At 41.8% G+C, this 12,705-nt stretch overlaps 2 protein-coding genes across 2 annotated transcripts; one reads left to right on the top strand and one right to left on the bottom strand.

Moving 5' to 3' along the window:
- Window positions 1-367: 367 nt before the first annotated feature.
- FAM217B (family with sequence similarity 217 member B) lies at window positions 368-2,996 on the bottom strand (the record flags this gene model as incomplete). The annotated part of the gene is made up of 4 exons (XM_079543246.1): window positions 368-1,556; window positions 1,931-2,016; window positions 2,105-2,213; window positions 2,902-2,996. The coding sequence occupies 4 exons, from the start codon at window positions 2,994-2,996 to the stop codon at window positions 368-370; spliced, it is 1,479 nt and encodes a 492-aa protein (XP_079399372.1).
- A 2,179-nt stretch (window positions 2,997-5,175) lies between these two features.
- On the top strand, window positions 5,176-6,157 carry PPP1R3D (protein phosphatase 1 regulatory subunit 3D; the record flags this gene model as incomplete). Its single annotated transcript, XM_079543373.1, has 1 exon — window positions 5,176-6,157. One exon carries the CDS (start codon window positions 5,176-5,178, stop codon window positions 6,085-6,087), a length of 912 nt encoding a protein of 303 aa, XP_079399499.1. The 3' UTR covers window positions 6,088-6,157.
- Window positions 6,158-12,705: the final 6,548 nt, after the last annotated feature.

Here is a 12,705-nt window from a genome sequence, read left to right as displayed (position 1 = left end):
ACATCTCTTTTAAAGAGCTCAGATCCTATTCTCTCAAATGCACAAAAAGGAGTGCAGAAGAAACACTACAGACTTCAGCAAACTTCAACTGGTGCAAATAGGAGGACATTTTATAACTGTGTATATCTCTAAACTTTCATAGTCTTGAGCAATTGTCAATATGCTGAAGGAAAGACCAATGGAAGACTTGCCTTCAGGGAAAAGATTTCCTGCTGGCCTTGCTGGCTTAAGATCAAATGTATTGAAATGAACAGTGCTGACTCAGAACTATGAATCAAGAACATATTTTCGCAGGATCTTCCTGTGAAGATAACATGACCCTTCTGCATTGGCCAAACACTTCAAGAAACATCAACTAATAAACTTTTCACTTAAATTTCCGTGATGTCTGCTTTGTGCCATTTGTTTTTATTTTTCTGTCCCCGGCTGATTTTTTAGAAGGAACATAATTGTTAGCATTGCCATTTTTCTTTGTGTTTGTACATGCATATGTTTTTAAGCCTTTGATAGGAGCAGCTGTACCATGAAATGCTGGTGCTTGCTTAGGGGGTCTGATATTACCAACACTTTGAATTTTAGAATTGTTCTCAGATGGCTGCATATTGAGAAGCTGTTGCTTTGCAGTTGTTTTTTTCAGTTCATTTCTTACTTCACCAGACTGTCTCTGAGAAGACATCGCATGTCCCATTCTTTCAGATAGTTTCAGGTGCCCTGGATGTGAATAAAACCGTTGACTTTCTTCACAGCATGGATCTACTCTGTGACCTGAATAGCACGTGGGGAGTTTTGTAACAGTTTCCTGGGGAACCATTTGTTTGTTAGGCAAAGGGCTAAGCGATGCTTTGCATTTGCCAGGGCTTTTTAGGGTACGTACAGAGCTGGGAGCAGTCTGTGGTCTGGCTTTGGCTGCCTTTGCTTTCTCATTCTGTACAGTCTGCATTTGCAGCCACTCCAGCTGCAAAAGACGATCAATGTATTTTTCAAGAAATCCGGTTGGCTTTGGTCGAAGCTCAGATCTACCTTCTACATTAACAAAGATGGCCAGTTGCTTCAAGTCCCATGAGTTAAAAGGGGGCGGCAGGAAGTCTGGGTAGTAAAATTCTGAGTCTTTAAAACCCGTATCAGGCACACGTTCCAAACAAACTGGATCAATTTCTTCAGCTCTGAGTATGAGTTCTGGTGGTGTGCAGGGAGATGGAGGAATGGGAATCCTTTCTGAATCAGAGAGATCACTGGCACTATCATCTTCAGCATCTTCTTTAATAATTTGTACCGATTCAAAATCAAGAAACATTTCGTTCACAGATGCTTCTTGCCATTTAGAGGAGCACGGACCAGCTTCAGCAGCATGTTCTTCATGATTCTTTTCCAACTGTTCTTTTTTACTGCAATAAAAATGTTGCACTTGGACATCTTTAACTTTACAGAAGCTACCTTGTGTGCTGCCTTTTGTGGCAGGAGTGATCCTGTGCACTAAAGATTCACTTTGCCTTGTTTCTGGGAGACTCCTCTTTGACCTTTCAACTCTGGGCAGAGATGTGCAAACACTTGTGATTCTAAACAAAAAGAAATATCACATCCTGTTAGAATGGTTAAAGTCTCTGGAACGCCAGCTTACAAACTTTTGATTTCCCCCTTAAGGATTTGGATATACATGAATTGAGGTAAAATTTGCATGGAAACTTAGTAAATCAGTACAGAATACTATCTAGCCTTGAATTTTTTGCTTTATTTCATTCAATTTTGCCTGAGATCCAGTATAGCAAGATTCCATATTGATAATTTAAACTCAAAATTATCCTCAAAAATGCTGACTTTTGAGTGCAGTGACCTCAAAGGCAACACAATGAAGCCAAGAATTCATCACAATCATTTAAATGCCAGCTTGAACTGCGTACAAATTAAACAGACAATCTTTAAATAGAATTACTGTTTTGACTGAGTACTGTCATCTAATTGGTTCCTCCCCTTCTTAAAAACACTTCGTTGGTTATTGTCTTGAGTGTCACAGGAAGTCTGAAAAGATAAGAAAATATGTGATGTTATTACAAATGCTAACATAAACTTTGTATCCTTTTTCTATAAAAGAACTGGTATGATTTACCTTTTCATTGGTAGTTGGCACATTTTTGCATAATCTTCCAGAAGATTTCACATGAGAAACTGATTTCTTTACTCCTTTGGTGCTTGGGTGGCTTTTTCCATTACTGTTACTAGCAAGGATTAAACACAGTATCACACATTAATAGAAATGTTTATGATAATCAGAATAGAAATTCAATAGAAGTTTACCATTAAGTTTCAAGAAGAGAGAGTTGGTTGCAAACAGTCTTAATATTCATAGTAACTATGCTTTTTTTATCTAGCCACTATAATACTACATTTTTAATACTATTACTGCAAAATGCATAATTAAATTAGAAAACATATTAAGAGAACTTAGCCTTCATAAAGAAACTTCCATCAGAGGATCCCAAAGTTCCTTTGCAGATAATAAATAGCAAATATTAATTATTAATTGAGCTACCATGGAATACTCATGGTCCCAGTGCACTTTAACAAAATTAATTATGCAGTACAATATGAATGCCACAATCAATCTTGCTTCCCTTTTTCACTTGCACAGTCTCAACAAAACTTCAACCATTATTCTTTATTATTTAAAAAGATATTTTTTTAAATCAAATCAAGAGTTTATAAAAGAGTGAAGACAAGTTTTGTGCCTCCAGCAGTGCTGCAGTCACCTCTGTCACTTTGTGACCTGCACGGTCATACCACACAATCATTTGTGTTGATGTGGATTGGAGAGGAGGATGAGAATTTGAACTGCGCAGTCATGCGCTTGTTACATCTTCTATAGCACTTTCTATAACTAGAAAGAAAGAAAAATAATTTCCTTACTTTACCATTCCTTTGTGGTTTTCATTGATTTGGCTTTCCTTTTTCTGTGCCTTTCGGTGCAGTAATAATGGATGTTCTTGAATGCCTGGTCCCATTATTACTCTTTTAAAGTGGTATTTACATCTTTATCTTTACATAATCTTCCAATGACTCCATTCTTTCTGGTCCACACAGCACAGCATGCTAAACACAAACATCACCACGTCCTGGACACGCAGAGAACAAAAACCACACAATGTAATTATTAAAGCAGTACAATAAACATTAATTAGCTACCAAACGGCACTGGGATGCAACATCCCATCCCTCAGCAGTCACATATTCATCTCACCAAGGCCACACATAGCCAGTGCTCAGCACCAGCAGCAAGTTGGCTGCACAGAGCCGTGCTCAGCGTCAGCTGCAGAGATGCAGCCGCTCTGCAGACAGCACACAGCCCTGCAGTGAGGTGAGCCGGGCCAGCACCACTCAGCCCATCCAGCACACACCAAACGGTCTGCAGGACTGTTGGTAAAGATACAGAACAACATGATGAGATGCAGCAGTGTTAGGAGAGCTACTTTCCACCGTGCAGTGAGCTCTTCATGTTGTCCTGCCTGCACCGAGGATCGGTCAAACAGGGATGGGTGTTTCTGCTCATAACTGAACACTGATCGCTGCCTGCTTTAGGTGCATGGAGTTGCCCTTTCTGTGCCAGAAAATGTGCTCGTGGCACGTTCATATACGTAAGTGTACCCAATGCTTCACTTTTCTCCCAAACCAAGCCTCTCACTGCTCATCCATCCCACTAAAAATAGCCACAGCAGAGCACACAGCATTCCTTCATTTTCCAGAAGCCGCACTCCCCTCCCGGGGCTGCACAGTTCCTGCGATGTGACAGATGCTCTGCACCAGATCACCTTTCTACACCCACCCTCAGTTTTTTTGCAGTTCTATAGATAGATTTATTGTTTGTATGTGTTACTGGATACTATTGACGTTTATCTGACACAGTCTCATTTCTTACTGCCTCTCCTCTTCTCAGAACAAAGCCCCGCAGGGCACGATGTCCCATCGATTCGGATCTCCGGAGTTCGGACCCGCGCGGTCCCGCAGCCCAGCTCCGCTCCGCGGGCAGAGCACCGCCTGCAGCCCCGCACAGCCCTGCCCCGGAGACGCAACAGCTCACAGCTCCTGCTACAGAACGGCCCCGCAGACTGATGATGAGGTCATGCTTCGTTATTTAACCTTCTCGATTTCTCCCTTCGGTCCCACCAACCCCTCAGCGCTACCGCCTCCCAGCCCGCCTGTACCTGCCTCCCCTGCAGCCTCCTCCGGCATTAAGGGCACCCGGAGGGCAGCGACGTCAGGCAGGCACTGCGCATGCGCCTGGGGCGGTGCTTATTGGCCGTTCAGTTTGATAGACAGGGAGGCGCGGCGTGGGTGGGAATGCTGCGGTTCCGCGCACGCGCCGTCGGGCCGACCGGGCGCCGGGGGTCTGTGCTGAGAGGAGCGCGGTACGGCCGGCCCGGTGCCTGTGCTCTGCCTGCAGCTGGGCACTGATGTGGGCTGTGCAGACCCCGGCCGCCGATTCCTCCCCTTCCAGTCACAGTACTGAGTCCGCCTCCCCGGCCCCGCCCGACAGCCTCCTCACGCCCTCCAGCCTGTGCGGCAGCCTCAGCTCCGGTTCGCTCCCGCCCGACAGCCTCCAAGCCTTCCCCGGCCTCGGCAGCGGCCGCGAGTCGCCCAGCATCCAGTGCGACAGCCTCGAGTGTCCCGGGTGCCGCTGCGGGAGCCTGGGCTCGGTCAGCCCCTGCGAGGACAGCCTGCAGACCCGGCTGGCGGCGTGTAATGGTCCGGGGTGCTTCGGGGTGCACCGCTGCAGCCCTCACGCGCCCCGCGACCTCAGTGACAGCCTGGAGTCCTTCAGCGCCCAACACGACAGCCTCCAGTCCGTCCCCAGCCTGCGCGAGAGTCTGCAGTCCTCCAGCATCGCAGGTGACAGTCTTGAATCTCTTTCTAGCCTGAGCAACGGGTCCACCAGCCTCGAGTTCACCAGCCACTGAGCCTGCCTTCAGCTTCTCCATACAACGCTCCGGGCTCTGCTTTGCTCCCAGCTGCGGTGAGAGCTGCCAGTTTTCTGCATTTCCTTGCAGAAGGCTATGTTGTTCCAGCTTACTCTTCTGTATCCAGGGTAGTAACCTCAAATCCTCGCTGTCCGTGGCTCTTTCCCAGTTTACATCAGAGAGGCAGTACTCCCAGCAGTGTTAACGTCAGCGCTGCCATCAGTGAAGAATGGAGGTGCGCGGTCCTCGGAGGAATCGCAGATACCTGTCTAATCTCTATGAGAACATGCTGCGGGCTCAAGACACAGCAGGACGAGGACAGGAGCAGCCCTCAATGGTACGTCCGAGCAGCAGCCCATGTCTTGTGAGCCGTGCCCCAGTCAAGGTGGTGGCCCAGCCTCATCAGCCTCAGAGCAGCACTTCCAGCAGCTGTGATCCAGCACTGCGGCCTATCATCCGCCGCCGAGCAAGGTCTTTGCCTACAACACCTGAAAGAAGGAAGCGAGTGCAGTGTCAAGCTCCTGTGTGCCAGAGTCGCATGAACAAGGTGAGATTTGCTGATGCTCTGGGCTTGGAGCTGACTGAAGTCAAAGTCTTCCAGAAAGGGGAGGATCCTTCAATTCCCCTACATGTCCTTTCCAGGCTCTCGATAAATTCAGATCTCTGGTACAGCAACTTGGAGTTTACCATGCAGTGCTTAGTCCCTGATTTCCAGCAGCCTGCAGACTGCATGGATTTCTCTGCCCGACTTCAGGAGCAGCAGGTGTGTCTTGAACGAGTGACCAGTTCAGATCTGGGGGTCAGTGGCACCATCCAAGTTTGCAACATTGCTTTTGAGAAGCAAGTATCTGTGCGATACACCTTCAACCAGTGGAAAAGTCTCCATGAAGTATGTGCTCATTGGCACAGTAGCATCTCTGAGAAAAACGGGCAGGATCAAGTTGATGTTTTCACATTTTTTCTCCCTGTGCCTTCTTTCCTCCTTCAGCTGTGCTCTGTAGTCCAGTTTGCAGCAAGATATCAAGTCAATGGGCGGGAATATTGGGATAACAACAAAGGCAAAAACTACAGCCTCACTTGCCGGACTCACCCCCTCAAGATGCCTAGAGAATGCGAGGAGAGCTGGATCCACTTCATCTGAATGAAGGAAAGTGGATGCAGAACAGCTTTGCAGTAGTCTCAACGGCCCTTTCTTGCGTGGCGTTGCTCTGTGCTCCTTTTTGAAGCCTACCAAACCTGGCAGTTTCACAGCAGGCAGGTAGCCAATGAACCGGACGTACTGTTCTAAACCTCTGAAAGTATTAAGGGCCAAAATGTTAGAGCTACATCTGCTGAAAGCCTGGGTGGTTTCTTGTAATGTATGAATCAAGGCAGAATGATTCAAAGGGATTCTCTCAGGCTATTTAGAAGAGATCAAGAGAAGACACTTTATGTTGCTAGCAATATTCTAGATCGCATAGAGTATTTCTAACAGATCTATTTTACTATTTTGTACTGTCTGTTTTTTAAATGGGCAGTGCAGCTTTATTGTTTTCATTTCTAATTTTGTTTGTATTATCACACCAACTCTGGGCACTGTTCCAATTACAATTTGCATGGCAGACACTGTAGGGAAGCACTTACATATATATAATATATATATGTATATATACATATATATATTGTATATGTGTATATATATACATATATATACATATATTGTATATGTATATATACATATATAATATATATATATGTAAGTGCTTTCCTTATATATATAAAATATATATACTTTTTTTTTTTTTAAGACTGTTACTGTGCTGAGTATTTCCATTAGTTTTGGGGTTGGAAAGTAAAGAAATGTTATGAGCAAAACTTGCATGAAAATTTCCAATCAGCCCCTGTTTCCCTTTTTATTATTATTATTATTATTTTTAAGTGCCTTATCTCCACTGTTTGCGGTAGGCAGGGGGAGTGATTGTTACCAGAGTGTATGAAGGTACTCTGATGCTTCATGGGGAAGCTCTCATCTTGTTCACCTGATTAACCAGTAGGCTTTTCCTCCAGGTGGTGGTACAGGAGTTGTCCTTCTGCAGCTGCATTCACTAAGGAAAACCAGAGAAATTTTGCACTCAAATTACACTTATGCTCTTACACTCGTACTTGAAATAGGTAAACTTGTAAATCAAGCAGATGTGAGAAAGGAAAGAAAAGACAATACATTGAGCTTGTAACAGAGCCTTGCAGTAGGATTCTAGGACTCTGAATCCTGGCTCTCTGTTTCCCAGCATCTCACTGCCTTTGCAGTAGTACTTTTTGAATGCTCTGATCAGCTACTTTTTTTTATAAACCAATTGATCTCTAAGACTGCATCCTTTGCAATGCGAAACAGGAACCTCAAAGCAAAATAATGCTTCTAATAGTAAATTAGTATTAAAATGTGTCCTCAGATTATCTTCTACAGCAGGGAAAGCATAGCAACATAAGTACTGCATACCCAATACTTCTTGCTCTGCGACTTTTGTTCTGAGGATTTAGTATGGTTTGAGGTAGGCAACAGGCTTGGTGACAGGCTTCAGTCTAGTAAGTAAAAGATTGTCTGTTTATTTGTTTGTTTTTTTCCCACATATTCAACACTTGCATGCAAAATTTATTACAAATTTTCAAAGCTGTCTGGGTGGAATTATTAGAGCTGCTTTTTGAAAGAACTGTGCTATAAAAATCAAGCCATGTATTCAGACATCTAACTTTAGATTTCTGCTTATTCATCAAAATCACAAGTGATTTTTAAAACCACAGTTGTAATTAACTCATGGTTGGGTATGTGCTAATGCAAAAGGTCCAACAAGTAATTCTGGAAGTGCAGAAACACCAAGAAAATTCAAGTGTTTGACAACTTAATGTTACTAGTTGGGCTATTTATCAACGCCAGGATTTGAAGTGAACAGGCTTCCCAGTTCGGTAGTCTTTATCTTTCAAAGGAACAACTGATGAATGATGGTTTTTTGACCTGCTTAGCACCTCTTTCATAGTACAGTGAAAACTCAATTGTATTGGAAACCGCTGGGAACTCACTGTGTTGTCATACTGGAGAACTCACCCAGTTAATGTGCACTTACACATCTGCCATTTTGTTCTTTGTTATGAATTGCATGCTTATAATTTCTTCCATAGCAATCCAGTGCATACTGCTTTCAGTTAGAGTTTTCTTTAAGAAAAAAAAAAACCAAGCAACTTTTGATAGAACAGGCAAACCATTTGTTTTCATTCTATAATTTGGCCATTTCTGTTAGAGACTGCTGCTTAAATGCAATTTTGATTTCTTTCCTAAGTAAATGAAATGTCCACAGATGACACATGTCATTTATAAAGCTTACATAGCTGTCCAGTGTAACAGCAGAAATGCAAGATGTACTTTGGCTTGTTTTCAGCAGGACACTTGTCAGTAGTTGAATTCAGTTGGGGCTGGCAGGGTTTTCCTCTGAAAGCCAACTTCTAAGTATTTCTCTTCCTGTAAGCCTACCTACCTTTGGTAATTAATTTTGGTTTTTAACTTGTATGTATTTTGATCAATTACCAGTGGTTATCTGTGGGTAGGGAACAGTAAAAATAATCATTTCTTTATTAACTTTTTGCATAAAAGAGCTTTCGTTTTCTATTTAACAGAAAATGAATTTAATTTTATATTGGAGCACAGTGAGATCAAAAGTTCAAGTTGAAATTGTTTTGAACGAGTAACACAACTGCTCCATTAGGAAATTTCATATCTGTTAAGTCTTCATAGCCATTAAGACAGGCAGAACACTTCTGAGATTAGGGTGAGGCTGGAGATTTATAGCTATACAGATTAGAAAGACTGTGTGCTTTCAGTCCACCTGCATTACTTTCCGTATCTCAGTTCAAGAGGTAACTGTTGAACAATTGAGCTGCAGCTCTTTTGTCACAGGGGAAGGAGAACTGAAACTCTGCTCTTCCTCATAGGCCAAAAAAAAAAAAAAAAAAAAAAAAAAAAAAAAAAAAAAAAAAAAAAAAAAAAAAAAAAAAAAAAAAAAAAAAAGGAGAGATGGAGCAATGCAAGAAGAGGCACTTCTTGACTCATGCCCTCTTTTTTTTGGGGGGGGCTCTGTATGGCTAAATGACATATGATGGTGTATGACATAACACATCTGAAGTAATCAACCCAGATGTTCTCTATACTCAGTAGCGATGTTGCTGTAGTTTGCAAGCTGCCTGTAGTGTGACTAACTGTGTCAGCTGCTGCAGGATGAGTTCTGCTGCAAAGAAATTCTCAGTGCTGTTGCAGATTGTGCCAAATGTCAGGTAGGATAAAACACACCTTGAGTAACTGCAGAAGAATCTTTCTTGGCATGAACGGAACCTTACTTTGGTGACACTTGCTTACTTAAGTAATATCATTAAAGTTTATTGCTTGTTGTTGAACTCCATAGAAGTGGAGTTTTACATATTTGTTAGCAAAGTAAAAAGCAAACATAGGCACATGCACACACAAACGTGCACAGAAGAACCTGTGCTGAATAAAAGGCACTATTTTAAAGTATTACTCCTTCCCCCCCTCCCCCCCCCCTCCAATTACTGTTTTTCTTTCCTGAGCAAAAACACTGAACTGTCTCTCAGCACGCTGTTAACTTCCTTCTCTTCTGAGACTGCTATTTCATACTGTTTTACAATGGGTGTTGCTGGAGCCCAATGTGATACTTGGCTCACTGGTGCTAATATGCTGTTGCTGTGTTCTGAAAGAGAAACATTCATGCTTGCAAATGTCAAAATTGCCTTGTTACTGCAAGGAGCAAGAGATTATAGAGAGACAGTTTAAAGTCACTAGGTCAGAGAGGTGAGAACTGAATATCTCAGCAAAGTGAGTTTGGTTTGCATTGTCTTCCTTCTGTAGCCTCTCAGGGTATTTGCATGTACAAAATTTTGAATATTCACATGTTATCCCAAGTTTGCCTTTTATCTCTGCATGTCTGTCACTGCTGTAGAAGAATGGACAGCAGCTGTTACTAAACCAGTTGCCTGGCTTTGCTGACTGAGTTGAGCATGCCTACATTAGGAAGGAACTGGGAGGGATCGCTGGATTCCTTCAGTACATAAAAAACATTTTTCTTTAGGGTGCTCCTGAGCTGTTAAATATTCACACAGGTACTGAGTCATGACAGATGAAATCTGTACTAGTTTTTTTTCCTGTCATATTCTGTAGGAACATCAGAAGGATTCTAGTTGACAACAACAGAAGGATTAAGCCATTAAGTAGTGGTAGTGTGCACCTATCATGAAGGCAGACTTATGACCACTTAAATTCTCAGGATAACTTCACTGCCTGCACTGTGTTCAAACTGAGCACTTCCCTTATAATGAGGATTTTGTAAAACTGAATTCTTCACAAAAGTTATTGCCATGTAATGCACTTTCAAAACTTGTCTATTTTAGTCATAGAATGTCCAGTAGTCCACAGTTTCAAAGTCCTTTCAAGTATGTTTTTGTAAACAAACGTGGAATCCATGTAAATGAGAAGGTTGCCTTTCCTGATTGTCATGTCAAGAAAAAAAGTACATTACACAGTATGTCAGTGAAGTACATCTGCTTGACAAAATGTCATTTTGTTTTACTGAGGAGTTGTAAAGTGTTTATTTCCTTTAAGAACAGTAAGAAAACTGACTATTTTAATAGGAGAGGTTGCAATAAAGCTTTTCACAGTTTTGTGTTGTCTTTGTGAATGGTACTCCTGTTAACAGTTAAGAAAGCTTTTTAGCTAACATAGTACTGAGTTGTTACTTACAGAGCAACATCCTCAGTTTAGGAAGTAAGTTGGATTCAACAGTTGCTGAAAATTGACCAAACAACACTTGAAAAGATTACAGTGTTTATGTAGCTTCAAAAATGACTTTACTTCTATTTCTTACATGGAATTTCGCCTTAGTTCTGTGCAGGATTAAGATCTAATGTTGGAAAAAGGCATGTTGTCAGTTACTCTGATATGACTACTATTGTTTTGAGGGAAAGAAAAAGTGGTTCTCTTCTAAGCCCTTCCAGAATTGCACTAGATGGTCTTAACTGAGTCTGAGATTCACAGTTGCATTGTTTTTCCCTGCGTGTCTTTTTTCCATTTTTATTGCTACATTTTCTCCTCTCAGACCATGTGCTTTTCTCTTGGAAGTTTCATAAAAATGTGTATACAGAGGGTAAGAGTGTCCATCTCTACAGTAACTATTTATCCACTATGTGAAAGCATCTCCCTCTGTGCCGACCATTTAACCCACACAGTTCAAGATGTGAATTATGTTACCAAGGTTCCTTGTAAAGCAAATCAGAAAAGTTTAATTAGAAGACATAATTGGTAATATGCTTTTAGTAATTACTTTTTAATCAGGACTAACAGCTTTAACATTACAGTGCCAAAGTTGTCTGGGGGAAAAGATGGCTATCGCAAATCACATTAAATAGGTGGAAATCTCTGTATCATGCTGAGTTGTTTAAGAATTTCAGTATCATTTTTTATTTTGAAGTATAGAGGTTGTGTTATAAATAATGCATACAGATGCACAAAGGAGTATGCTTCTAGACATACATGCTATTATAATGTCTTTGTGGCACCTCTTTTCCTGTGCTACAGACATCAAACAGAACTCATAATACTGCCTTCATCCTTGTCATTGCACTCGTTAGAAAAGAGTATTAAGCACCACCTGAGGATGCTGTCAGAGTGCAGACTGACCTGAGAGCAGTAAAGGAGAGTGGTCTTTGACTTTTAACACGTTACTGGAAAACAATGTGGAGATACTTGAGCTTGTGTTATATGTGCATGCATGTGCACCAATGCCACAATTTAAGAGTATTCAATGGTTAGATATTACAATCCCTTTACTTCATCAGAGATCTTGACATCTGAATACCCAGCAATATAAATGTCAATATATTTGTTCAGCTGATTTTTCAATACTTTGACTGGACTTCTGCTGTGAACGCCCAGCGAGATTTGTCTTACAGGCAGTGTTATTTTTAGTATAGGTTTTATTTTTATATTTAGTCACAAATTAATAGTGAATCTGAATGTATCCTATTAAAAATCCAGCTTCAAGTAATAGCAATATAATAATGGTCTGTTGTGAGCATAGCACTTAACAGCTCAATGCTCGTCAGTGCTCTGTGTATTACTTGTGTGTACTTTTCAGCACTGTCTCATAAAGACACAGAATGGCAACTCTAAACGTTTATTCATTTGCCAACATGGGTCTAATGTTAGTACTGACTTCTTTCCTGATTTGGTCTTCTCCTTATGATCTCAGATCTGCAACTATTTCAGCTGACACTTGATATTAAAACTGTTTGGCATAAATGCTCTGACCCTTCTCAGCTCTTTACACAACAGTACCTGTGCCAAACACTGATTTTATTGACTACAGTGTTTTCCAGGACCTCTAATTTTCCAAGACCCTGTTCTGAACACACTTCTGCTTCCATTTTCTCCATTCTTTTTTAAGTGTAGGTGCCATGTATCATGGAGCATAGGTGGCCAAACCGATCCCTTTGAAGGGAAGTATCAGCAGAAGGGCCAGTGAACTCACTGAACTGGTAGACATATTTTAGCAATTATCTTGTGGCTTCAGCAAGGAAAGAAACATCTTTTCTAAAAGGCCTGGGGGATACAGAAACTAAGAAATATTTCCCAAAACGCTGTTGAAGTCCTTGCAGCTGTTTGTGCTGAGGAGGATCGAAGGCTTTCATTGCTTGCTCCGGTCCGTGTCACGCAAAACTCCATGCA

This window comes from Tetrao urogallus (genome assembly GCF_951394365.1).
Source record: "Tetrao urogallus genome assembly, chromosome: 16".
Classification (NCBI taxonomy): domain Eukaryota; kingdom Metazoa; phylum Chordata; class Aves; order Galliformes; family Phasianidae; genus Tetrao; species Tetrao urogallus.
This window is presented reverse-complemented; position numbering and strand designations above follow the sequence as displayed.